At 54.2% G+C, this 12,408-nt stretch overlaps 1 protein-coding gene across 1 annotated transcript in view; it reads right to left on the reverse strand.

Annotated features, from left to right (window-relative positions):
* Positions 1-873: 873 nt before the first annotated feature.
* The window catches only part of MYO10 (myosin X), a 195,709-nt gene continuing 184,174 nt past the window's right edge, over positions 874-12,408 (reverse strand). The window contains exons 34-41 of the mRNA XM_075540884.1: positions 11,415-11,538; positions 9,670-9,967; positions 8,728-8,935; positions 7,434-7,570; positions 6,732-6,852; positions 5,660-6,115; positions 2,973-3,164; positions 874-1,982 (exon numbers count right to left, since the gene is read on the reverse strand). Coding sequence (XP_075396999.1) covers positions 1,881-1,982; positions 2,973-3,164; positions 5,660-6,115; positions 6,732-6,852; positions 7,434-7,570; positions 8,728-8,935; positions 9,670-9,967; positions 11,415-11,538 — 1,638 coding nt within the window. The 3' untranslated portion in view covers positions 874-1,880. The remainder of the gene's footprint in view (positions 1,983-2,972; positions 3,165-5,659; positions 6,116-6,731; positions 6,853-7,433; positions 7,571-8,727; positions 8,936-9,669; positions 9,968-11,414; positions 11,539-12,408) is intronic.

Consider the following 12,408-nt stretch of genomic DNA (forward strand, 5'->3'; position numbering starts at 1 on the left):
AAAGTTAACCGAACACAAAAGGACAAATATAGGGGACCACAAAAAAGCAGGTGTGTGGGAAATGAGGTGGGGTGAAGGGGAAGGAGGCTGAAGCCAGGGCATTAGGAGTAGGGATCAATGACCAGGGCACTGTGAGCCCCCCACCCTTCTCTGAGCCTGAAAGGAGAACAAAGGCACCCGACACCAGTGTCTTTGCTTTCTTCCCACCCCTCTGAGGCCACAAGGCCTAGGGAGCGGCTGCCAGCAGGATGACCTCACGGCCCTGGGAGTGGGTAGCAAGGTACGCGAAGCACCTGCCTGAGGAAGAAGCACCCCGGAACTGGGACCAGAGCTGCTAGGCCCTATGGAGGGAACTCTCTGGGTCAGAGGAGTGGGATGGGTGCCTGGCCGCTCAGAGCGTGACTCTGCTTGGCAGGGTGCTGGCCTGACTCTTAACAGTAGGCTCCAGGCAGGCCCAGTCAGGAGCTAGGTGCTCCACCCTCAGTGGGTTATGTGACTCAGAAAGCCCATTTCACCTTGTTTTGTAGTGGCCCTCTGCACTACTTTGGACATTGCTAATCAAGTACGGGACTCACAGAGCTGGGACATGCTTGAATCCAGAGCATTCAATGAAGAGCCCCATCCCCACCCCAGCTGCCCGGGACAAAGCTGGACCGGCCCATGAATATGGCTCAGCTGCCAACTAAGAGCTTGGAGGTGTGAGTCTACTCTCGGAGGAAAGGCCTAGCCATCGAGTTCCAAAAAATCTCCCCTTGAAACCTACAGGTACCCTGTTCCACATGGATGCCCTTGTAGTCAGTGTGCTGGGCATGACTCAATGGCAATCGGACTGTATCTCCCCCCCCCCTTTTTAATGATACAGGAAACACAGGACACATTAATTAATATCGTTTATTGCTAGATTTTCTTTTGAGCCAACAAACGTGATTTTGCACATTTGTCCAAAAGGGCTAAGGCAGAATTTTGTTTCCCTGTGATGAGACTTGGTTGGCTGAGCCTTTACGATTTCTCCATATAAAAATAGATGCCCCAAACGGGCAGGTTTCTCTCCTGGTCATTGGCGTGGCACGGGGCGCTCTGTTCAGACCACCCGTGCCATCTTGAGTGAAAACCTGTCTACTCAGGGCTCACCGATTCGTGCCAGGGTCCCTGAAAGGCTTGCCCCCACGAGGAGCGCAGCGTCTTCCGACCCCGTTCACCTGGCCCTGTTGTAATCGATACGGTGATGGGCCAGGTCTAAGCTGCCAGTAGACCCAGGTATTTGCTTGACTCGATCTTCGAGAAGGCAGACTCCATAGCGACTTTGTAACGCTGCAGGCGGCCGTGGAGATGAGGCCGGTAAGCGCAGCGGGCTTACAAGACAGCAGACACGGCTGTCCGAAGGTGCCGTCGTAAGCACAGGGGAGACTCCCGCGTCAGAGGGCAGCATTAGAACACGCCGCCCGCCCCTGCCTCGACTGCGCGGGAGCCGGGGTCACAGGGGTGCGCTTCTGGCATGCGGGCGCACGAGCCGTGGGAAATGCAAGAACAAAGTGACCACGCATCCAGGAAGGCTGCCTGCAGCGCTCCGGCTCCGCTCCGACCCCCGCGGCTCCCTCGCCCTGGGCCCTGAGCCAAGGCGGCCAGGCTGGGGCGTTGTGCATAAGGGAGGCCGGAACGCCCCTCCTCAGCTGCTCCTGCCCTGCACTAGCATCAGTGGAAGGCCCGTGAGAGGCCGTCCCCGGGTTAAGGCACTTGGGGCTGCTTTGGCGGCAGCGTGGGCTTCCTGTTTCCTCGTTCTTGGTAAGGCACGGGGGTCCTCGGAGAGAACTAAAGCTTTGGAAATCGTGCAGATTGTGAGGGGGGCGGCTCGCCGAGGGTGCCGGGGCCAGGTGGCCGCTTCACCTGGCGCTGTCCTGGCTGCTGACGGAGCGCGCCGTGCTGTAGCGCTTCTTCACGATCATGCTGATGTAGGCCTTCATGAGCTTGGCCACGTCCATCACCTGCCGGGCAAGCACAGCCGCACGGCGGTGAGAGCCCCAACCCGGAGCTGTACTGCTGGGCCACCCCCACCCCCTCGTTCTGCTGCAGCGTGCACTCCCGCCGGTTCTCGCCTGCACACTGGGCACCGGGATGATGGCTACCTCCGTTCCGGCAGACAGCGCCGAGGCACAGGGCCATCAACACCAGCGCTCATCCCCACCCTGTCTGTCCACACCATGCAGCAAAGAAACTGCTCTGTGGCCTGCCCGGGACAACCGCCGGCTCAGACACCTCTCACCCTTGTTCCCAGAACGTGCTGGCCACCCGCCCCTCTTGGCAGTTCCCTCCCCACCGCTGGCCTGGCCCCTGGGATGATAGCCTAACCCTCTCCTCTCCTCACCCTGCCCACTGGCAAAACCACCACCACCAGGCCTGCGGGAACCCTCCCCATCAAGGCACTTCCCTCTCACTGGCTCATCCTTGGGCCTCAGCTATTCCCACTACTGCTCCCGAACAGTGGGAAGCTGTGGTTCACCTCCACTGGCCACCTCTGCTTGCCCTTTCTCTGGGTGTCTCACGAGGTCTCTTGTATTAGTCCGCGTGTTGGGAGTAAGGAGGCGGCCAGGCCTGGTGCAGCAGAGGGCAGTGAAGAAGAAAGCCCTCTACAAGAAGGAACCCCACCGTGGCCGCAACAAAGGGCTCAATCAATCATGTATCCCGCTGCTGGGCACGGCAATGGGTCAGGAACTACCAGTACCCACACTGAGTTTTACCGTGCCTCTGACACCCACAGCCTCTACTCTCTCTCTTGCAGGTCATCTCCACAGGGGAGACCCTGGCTCTCAAAGAAGCCCATTTGTCTGTCGCAAAGCTGTCTACACGAGGCTTCCGGAAGCACAGGTGTTGGCATGGGGGGACCTGATTACCTAAAGAACCCATGTCTAAGCGCAGCAGAAAGTGGGGTGCTGTTCCCATCTGCCCAGCCGGGGCTTCCTCGGCCGACCTCTTACCTCGCTGGTTTCAAAGAGCAGCTCGCGCTCGTCCACAACGATCTTGTAGGTATTGGCCTGCGGGGCCCCGAAGGAGAGGATGTGCTCGTATTGGAAGACTTCCAGAGGCCTCCCCTCCCCTCGCTTATACACGGAGACCGCGTCCGCGCTGACGCCCAGCCACAGCTCCTGCGGGAAGCCGCCTTCCTTGCACTGTGGGTGAGAGGGACAGCGGCACAGGGTTAGAACACGTGGCGGCCAGACGACCGTCTTTGTGCTGTGCGTGGGCCCTGGTGGGGAGTGAACTCTAGAAACGCCATCCATTCTAGGTGTTTCAATGGTTTTCTGACTGGCTGATCAATCCAGAACATGAGGCTGGCCAAACTGTGCTCCGGGATGAGGCCTCTGTGTCATCTTGTCAATAGTTACTGTCATTAGCTATGTGGACAAGACCTGGTTTAAACATCCCAGTGGAGGGACTCCAGAGACACTCTGAGGAGCCAGGTGACCTAAGCCATCAACTCTGCCCCAGTGCTCAGACCCCCACACCCCTAGGAAACTTGTCACTGGGAGCTGGGTGAAGGTTAACAGAACAGGCCACCAGTTTTCCATCCAACGATTCAAACACATGGCTTCTCCCACTTCCTGTTCCCATTCCTCCTCCTCTTCTCTTTTAAACACTGTCCTTTGACCTCACATGGTTGAGATTCTTGGGCGTGTGAACCACGCTAGTGTTAGCACTCCCCCGGGGGACCTGTTGTTTAGCTGAACATGGTGCCATGGGGGGTGAGTTCGGTTTCAGACCCCGGATTCTCTTAGGAGCTCCGATGGCCCCGTGTGGGGATGAGGGATTTTGTGACATCCTTGCGGATTAGGAGAGGGCGGGAAAACCGAGTCTGGAGAAAGAGGGTAAGAACCTGGGGCTGATCCAGCCCAAACCAGTGAGACCAACATCGGCAACTCAGCGAGGACGGACATGACACAAAGCATCCAATTTCTATACCCATAGGGTGGGACTTGCCTGGCAACAAAGCTCATGAGGCAGAAAGGGGCCACTGGGGACAGGGGACCCCAGGAAGGGCTTTGGAGGAGTGCTCTCACATTCAGTTCTTGTAACTAATGCCACAAAACAAAATGTGGGCAGATTGTTGGATGGAAAAGTAACGTGTTCTGGGAACTGTTACTTGGACGACAGCAACAAAAACAATGCTTCTATGAGTTTTGGTAAATAAGATTTTCCTTATCCTAGGACAGCTATAATACACCACTTCTGAGAACCAGTTATCTATCAGCTGCCAACTGCCAGGGACTGAACTGAACCCTCTGGCCATACATGCTGGATATTTATTCATGGCCTATGGCGATCATCCTACTTAGGAACGGATTATCTTTCCACCAGGTTCACGGCCTGATGCTAAGGGTTACATTTCAACCACGAAAATAGAATGATTCCCTTCAAACACATGGTCTCGGCCCAAAACCCGAAAATGCAAAATACCCATCCATTTTGAGAGAGATATATATATAAATAAATAAACACATGTTCTGAGAAGCAGAGGCAGAAGAGAGGGTAACCCTATATTAAGTTTCCAAGAAGTTTAGAGAGACAAGGAAAGTCCTCTTAAGCTAACCAGGACAGGAAGCCTTTCCCCAGAGCCCATACCCGAATTCAGACTTCCGGCCTTCTGAACCATGAGAACGTAAATGCTTGTAAAAACCCACCACTAGTCGTGTATCTGTTCACAAAGCCAGGGTCTGACGAAAAGCCCTAATGGGGGCTATTTTACAGGGCCTCATTTGAGGATCGAGGAGCCCTGTGGTACTGTGAGGTCATACTTGGACTGCTAACCACAGTGGGTGGCTCAAACTCTCCGGCTGCTCCAAGGAATAAAGATGAGGTTTTGTGCCCCTCAAAAGACTCAAGTCTCAGAAACATGTAAATTTAAAAGACAACTACATCTCAAGTTTCTAATTTGCATATAATACATATACGCAATGCTGTTGAGTCAATTCCAACTTACAGCAACACTGTAAGGGTCTAGAATTGTCCCACAGTATTTCTGACTCATAGGGACATTAGGGCAGCGTAGAAATGCACCTGTGGCTTTCTGAGTCTGTAAATACTTACAGGAGCATAAAAAGCCTCATCTCTCTACCTCAGAGCGGATGATGGGTTCAAACTGGTGCTCTTGGTCAGGAGTCCAACCCACAACCCACTACGTTATCAGTGCCCTCTAATAGTGTATGTCAAGAGTTCCTATGAGCGCCCTCTAATAGTATGTCAAGTTTTTCTGTTAGCAGCTTCAGTCAGAACTATTTACAGCTCCTTAGGCAGAGTAAAAGCGAATCAGGAACAAGCAGCATTCTCATGTTCCTTTCATTCCTGACAGAGCACAACCTGTGAAAGGCCTGAGAGGAAACCTTCAGGTTCTTCCCACTCAGATGAGCGACAACGAACCCAAGAGACTGGATTCTGTCAAAGGCAGGACACCTTGTGTGACCGTGAAGACCAAGGCAGTCCACCGAGGTCTGGTGCTCACAGCCACCATTGCATTATGGGAAGCTGTAGGGCAGAGAGAGCAAGGTGTTGAGGGTGGGTGGGCGAAGAGTGAGCAAACAGTAAAGACTTGGGGCATCTGAAGGGAGAGGGCAGGCGAGCCTGGCCCTGACTGAGGTTTGCAGGCAGCTTCTTTTGCCGCCATGCTCACCTCCACATCAAAGAGTGTGGAGCCGTAGCCGGGCCACTCCTTGATGACCGCCATGTACTTGGCCATGGCCTGCTCCTGGCTCAGGCCCTGAAGTTTCTTCCACTTGTCCAGGATGCTGGCCCGAGTGGAGGACACCTCCTCCTGCACCCACATGTCCACCATCTGCTCCTCTTCCGCCCTTTGCCGCTGCGCCACACCCGGGCGGAAGCTGCGTCGCAGGGTCCCCTCCAGGAAGCTGGCCCTCCGCTTCTCCAGACGCTCGCCGCCCGGCGTGAAGCCCTTGGTGGACTGGCTGATGCGGGCCCGCAGCCGCTGCAGTGGGTAGAGTTCCGCCAAGGCGGGGGTGGCGGCTTGCGGGCCGTGGTCTCCCTGCAGGTACTGGAGGCGCAGGGCGGCCAGCACCTGCAGGTTCTCCTCCGGGGCCGGGTAGTGGCCGTGGATCACCGCCTCGTGGGCCTGAAAGAGGACGACACCGGGTGACGGGAGGGCTCGGGCGCCCCACCCTCCACCGCTCTGCGAGTCTCCCAGACACAGGCATTGTCGCTGGGAGCCCTCGCCTGTCCACCCCGTAACAGGATCCTGCTGCGGGGGCAGATTCTCTCTGCTATCTGAATGGGGGTCCGTCGGGGCTGGCTGAGCCCCACATCCAATCACCTCTGTGCAGTACATAAGCATGGCGCCCCCGGCACTCCCCATGGGGGAAAGGGCAGGTGCCCTGTGAGACCGGAAGGGCGGAGTGGACTAGGGGTCGCCGATCTCCAGGGATCCAGACCCGGAGACAAGTCCCTTCCAACAGGGTCCACCCAGAGGAAGGCTCCCCCAAGCGCAGGACTCGGGATCCCTGGCCTACGCCGGGAAAAGAGAACTGCCCCTCTCACGCCGGCCCCTCCAGAGCGGAGCAGCTTCCGGCCCAGCAGTGCGCAGCCGCACAGCGCCCCGCCTACCAACGCGGAAGGGCCCGGCCCGGTGCATGCCGGGACATCGCGCAACCCGGTGCACGCTGGGACACCGCTGCCACAGCGCGACGCCGGCCGCCTCGCCGGGGGAAGGGTCGCGTCCTCACAGCTCTTACCTGTTCAAACATGAACGCGAACTCCACGCTGTCCTTTGGCACGTTATCCGTGTCCAAGAAACAGTACAGTTTGAAGTAGAATTTCCACGGGGTGTCCCCCGCGTCCGACGTGGCAGCCAGCCTACGAAGAGTCGGAGGAGAGGGGTGGCGCAACATCGGAGCAAGGCCTCGCTCGGCTACCACGCCAGGCCGGCACCAAGCTGCCGCTTTCTCAGGGAACCACCAGCTGTGCTATGTGGGGCCACCCCAGGACCTGGCATCTATGTACCTCGTGATGGGGTGGGAACCACAAACTGGACGGTCCCCCTACCTCCCAGGGCCTCCGTGACCGAAATGAACTAGCGTGATCCCACCGCGCCTACCTTTAGTAGGAGCCAAGCAACCGCCCTTTCAGAGGCCCCTGCGTCCACCACTTTACGGGCAGAAAAGTAATGCTGGCTTCTGTTTCCTTCTTCTCCCAGCCCTCAAATCCCTTCTCTCTCTGTGTGTGTGTGTGTGTGTGTGTGTGTCCTAAGTCACATGATGGGGCTTCAGAGAAGAAACCATGGGAAAATTCTATTCTCTAATTCAACTTTCCTTCCATCATGCACTCTTGGAAGCTCCCCTCACACTAGGTCCCCAAACCCCACACCCAGTCAGCTCCCCTCCCTTGCACTTCCTTCAGGTATTGGTTAGGGTGGTCTTTGAGGGGGAGCAACTCACTTTTCAAACTTTGCTAACACATCAGCCACGATGGTCCGGCTCTCGATGGCTTTGTCATGGTGTCCGTTGTTCTCAAACAAGGCAAACATGTTCCTGCTGTCCTCCATGGCGAGCCCTCTGATCAGCTTCTCCACCACCTGAGAGACACAGCATCGGGCCTCAGTTGCTGTCCCTCCCTGCCTGTGGGGCTGTCTGGGCCTCATGTGAACCCATGCTGATCTAAGTAAGGTGGGAAGCAACCTCCCAGGCTCAACCGGCACAATGCAATCCACTTGGACAAGAATGTTCTACCATCTTACTTGGATGAACAGCCATAAGTGCAATTATTGGTCTCTCTTTATCTAAAGCAAAGAAGAATGAAGGCAGTCAAAGACATGGGGGAAATAATTCAAAGGACACAAGGACCACTTGAACCTCAGTCCTCCATGACCCTGAGAACAGAAGAACTAGATGGTGCCCAGCTACCATTGCTGATCCCTCTGAAAGGGGTCATAACGGATCCTGGATGGAGGGCAAAAAAGTGAAACAAAACTCAAAATCCCAACAGAGATCAGGCTTACTGGTTGGATCACCTTTCATGGGTGAAAATGAACTCACTTGATGGCTCAATTTTCAGTCAAACGAGACAGGTCTATAAACCAAGGAAGAAGAACACCTAGTCCTTTAAAGTAACTAGCCATGTGAGATCACAAGCTCTGCAATTGCCCCAGGACAAAGTTCAGAAAGTGTAAAAGAGGAAGAACAGATACAGGAAACACCTGGAGGAAACAGGTTAAAGGATAAGTGATGTTTCAGGGTGGAGATTGCAATCAATGGCCTGGAACAACACGGGTATGAATTGTTGATGGAAAACAAAAAAAGCCAACCCACACAGTGATGGATGTACCTAGTGTCCTGAAATTTTATGTGGAAAACACACTGAACTGGAAAATGCTTCGCCATGTGTATTTTTTACCACAATAAAAGAATATATGGAAAGGGGAAAGGAGGAAGAAAAAGAAATGAAGAGAGTGATCACCTAACCCAGCATTCTAGATACATATGCAGTGATCAGAAGCGACTCGCTGCAGGTGTATGAGACACCTTTGCCGCTGTCCAGAGACCTACATTAGGTCTGCAACTTGTAGTCGATACACAATTGGCAGGCCTAGGTTTCTGTGATTTTGGTACAATTTTGTGCTGCTCACTTTCCATACATATTTTGTTCTTTTGGTGGTTGGTTTGGGGCCCGTTCATTTCTTTGTTACTGCTGCACATGCTAGCCAGCCTGGCGGGGCCCATCGCCCTTGCTCACCTCCCCGGCGGTGGTGTGGGAGTTGATGGTGATCTTGCAGGAGCCGCCGCCGTGGCAGTACACTGTGGAAGTCATCTCTTGCCTCTGGATCAGAGCTTCAATCTCATCCCGGGAAGGCACAAACTCTCTGCATTTAGTTTTCTTGAGAGATTCGTAAATGAAGAGGGCGTACTTTTCCATCTCAGTTCCCAGGAACTGCTCCCGGATCCTAGGGACAAACAGTGACTGTCACACAGCTGGGCTGTGGCTGGCAAGCTGCTGCCGAATATGTGGCAGCACCCCCTAGTGGTGAACACAGCAAACATGGAGACTGCCTGTTTCTGCTTAAATACTGGGAAAAAAACAAACTCCACTGTTTGGGTTTTTGAGGCCATGTTTAGGAGCATTTTTTGGCTGCAGGACTTTGAATACTCCTACTTGTGAGGCCACATGGAGGCCTGCTATTCCATAGTCAGTCACACTGTATCTGTTAGATGTGGAGCAATCACCCCTGCCACTAGGATGCTAGCCTCTGTTTATAGGGGGTGGGGTGGGGGGTGTTGTTGAGCCTGTTCGGACTCAGTGACTCTGTATGGCAGGGCAGCACTAGAATGCCTCCCCCGCCCCCCTCGGAGTCTCCTAAGCTGTAATCTTCAACAAGTCTTTACCTGGGGTAAACCAGAACTCACTGCCATTGAGCCAACGTGTAGGACAGGGTAGAACTGCCCTCTGGGATTTCTGAGACTAACTTGACAGAATTAGAAAGCCTCAGCTTTGCAGGGGCAGCCTGCCTCACATTCCTCCTGAGGAGCGGTTAGTGGGCTTGCACTGCTGACCTTGGAATGAGCAGACTCTGCCTTCCCCCACAGGGCCACCAGAGCCAAGACCCACATGCAGTGCCTTCCACGGAGGTCCTGTTTGTCTCAGCTATGTCCTGAGACCCTCCTCACTCAAGTCCCTTACCTCTTGAGGTGGAACTTGAGGTACTTGAGGATCCCCCGGCTGGGCAGGAGTGTGCAGCTCAGGCAGGTCAGGATCTGCCAGTTGTACAGGTTGCCCACGCTGCCCGGCTGGGGCACCTTGTTGGTCTGCTTGATGAGCTGGCAGTAGAGCTCGTCTCGCAGTGGGCGGAGGTCATGCCCCGTCTGGAGGATGCCCTGGATGATGGGGACGGGGTCCGACATGGATTCCAGTTGCTGCAGGGAGTGGAAGACCTTGATGGCTTCATCCTGCAGGGTTGTGTAGCCTTTGTCTTTGAGCACTGGGAAGAGAATGCACGCCATCACACTGGGCCACCAATCCCCCCAACCCACTGCGCCCAGCCTGATGAGACTCATGCTACCCTGCAGGACAGAGGAGAGCTGCTGCGGTTTCCAAGACCACAGAGCTCTAAGGCAGCAGGCAGCCGCCTCTCCTGCAGGGTTGCTGGGGAGCTTGCACTGCTGACCCAGTGGTTAGCAGCCCAGCCAGCGTCTACGCCACCACACCACCAGGGCACTTAAAACAAGGGCTAGAGGGAAGCAGAATCTGAGCTGCAGACCAGGGGAAGAAATGGCAGGGAGCTAGTCTTCCCTAGATAGGCAAGGAGGCGTGGGGGCACCGGGGTGGGAGGATTTGGCCCTTAACTTCTCAGTGGGAGGAAGAGGTGGCAGTGGGCTTCCATAAAGATTCAAAGCCTTAGAAACACCATGAGGCAGTTCTACTCTGTCCTCCAGGCTTGCTGTTAGCTGGAGTCCATGCAAAGACAAGCAGCTTACGTTACAGCCTGATGTTTATTCAAACTCACTGCCATAAAGTCAATTCAGAGTCTGAGTGACCCTAGAGCACAGTGAACTGCCTCTGTGTTTCAGACGCTATAAATCTTTGATAGGAGGTTTCATTTTTCTCCCTCAGAGCAGCTGGTGGTTTCCAACTGCTGACCTTGTTGCTAGCGCCCAACGGGTAACCCAGCACACTGCGCACTGGGGCTGGTGGCGTAGTGGACTGTGTGTTAGGCTGCTAACTACAAAGTCAGTAGTTCAACTCTACCAGTCACTCCAACTCAGCGGTTCTCAACCTGCGGGTCTCGACCACCCTTTTGGGAGTCAAACGACTCTTTCACAGGGGACGCCTGATTCATAACAGTAGCAAAATTACAGTTATCAAGTAGCAGCGAAAGTAATTTTATGGTTGGGGTCACCACAACATGAGGAACTGAATTAAAGGGTTGAGGCAATAGAAAGGTTGAGAACCACTGTTCTAACTGAAAGATGACGCTCTCTACAGCCTTGGAAATGCGAGGGGCAGTTCTCTGCCCTAGAGGGTCCTTATGAGTACTGACGGCAGGAAGACTATACAGAACAACAACAGGAACTTCTAAGCTGGCTGACTGCCTAAATAGTTCCATATTGGGGTGAAAACATTTTTGAGTGTGACCCACTAGTGCCGAACAGCTCCTCTGAGTTCACGTGTGTGTGCGCGAGCACGTGCCCATTGGGGTGGAGGTGTTGGCTCTCTGGACCCCTTTATAAACGCTCCCTTTCCTGCAGCAGCCCTTGGAGGAGCTTAGCATTGCTGCAGTCCCACTCTGTGAATCCTTGCTTTAGTGATGGAGTGGGCCCATGTTACGTTCCCCTCCTCAGGAGTCTGAGTTACAACACGGGCAAAAGTGTTGGAAAGGCGTCCTTGGGGCACTCAGTAATCACAGGTGGGGGCACAGGCGCACTCACGGTTCAGATTGATGTCCCCGTAGGGCAGAGGCAGTAGCGGCGAGTGCAGCGGGTGGTGCGTGTAGCGCAGGATAGGGTTCCGCTTGTAAATCTGCTCCACCACGTCCGAGTTCAGGCAGTTCTCCTGGGAGCAAGGTCGGGGAAGATGGAAGAGGAAAAATTGAAAGCAGAGCAAAGGAGTAAGAAAAGGTACAAAGCGAAGAAAGAATTTGACTCCGTAAAGAAACGCACCCCCTAAGTGTTAGGATCACTGGGACTGTGTTGCAGAGCTCGGACAACTTAGGAACCTGCCATGTGGGGAGGTGGTTCTGAAGAGAACTTGTGCTGACTTGACAACTTCAAACACCAAGACCCACCCACAGGGAAGACTAGATGTGGTGCCATCTGTCCCCTTAACTGATATTTCCCAGGCGCTTCAATTTTGGTGGAAAATGAAAAGGAAAGATAGCGGGAATTGTCCCACAGGCTTTTTAAAGCTCCCTTGTCTCTCTATATTACCAAAACACCACCTCCAAACCCAACCTGCCACCAGCTAGTTGGTTCTGACTTCGTCTCCGACTGCAGGTGCAGGCCACATCTTTTGCCAATTACGTAGCCATCAACCACTTAACCAAATTATATGAATTCTGCCTCTCATTAATTTGGAAAACGTAGTTCTGTAATTCTTTGTCCCTTTGCATGTTCCCACTAACTGAAAACGACTCCGGGAGATTTAGTGCCGTCACAAGCTACGCTCAGGCTATCCTGCAGTTATGTATGCATACGGGGAGGAGGGTGCCTTCACCCCGAATCCTACCCTTCCTTTCCACCATGGCACCAAGACAGCCACTTGCTAAGCCCCCCACCATGCATTTCTGCTGTGAAATGCTAAGCGCAGTGTGAAAAAAGCAGGGCGACTTTTAGAGTTTTAAACCAACAGAAAAGTTGGAGGAGGAGCAACCAATCATTCCAGGCTGGTAATTACATATCCACAATGAGACCTTTTCAATAACAT

The sequence above is a fragment of the Tenrec ecaudatus genome, chromosome 2 (assembly GCF_050624435.1).
Source record: "Tenrec ecaudatus isolate mTenEca1 chromosome 2, mTenEca1.hap1, whole genome shotgun sequence".
Classification (NCBI taxonomy): domain Eukaryota; kingdom Metazoa; phylum Chordata; class Mammalia; order Afrosoricida; family Tenrecidae; genus Tenrec; species Tenrec ecaudatus.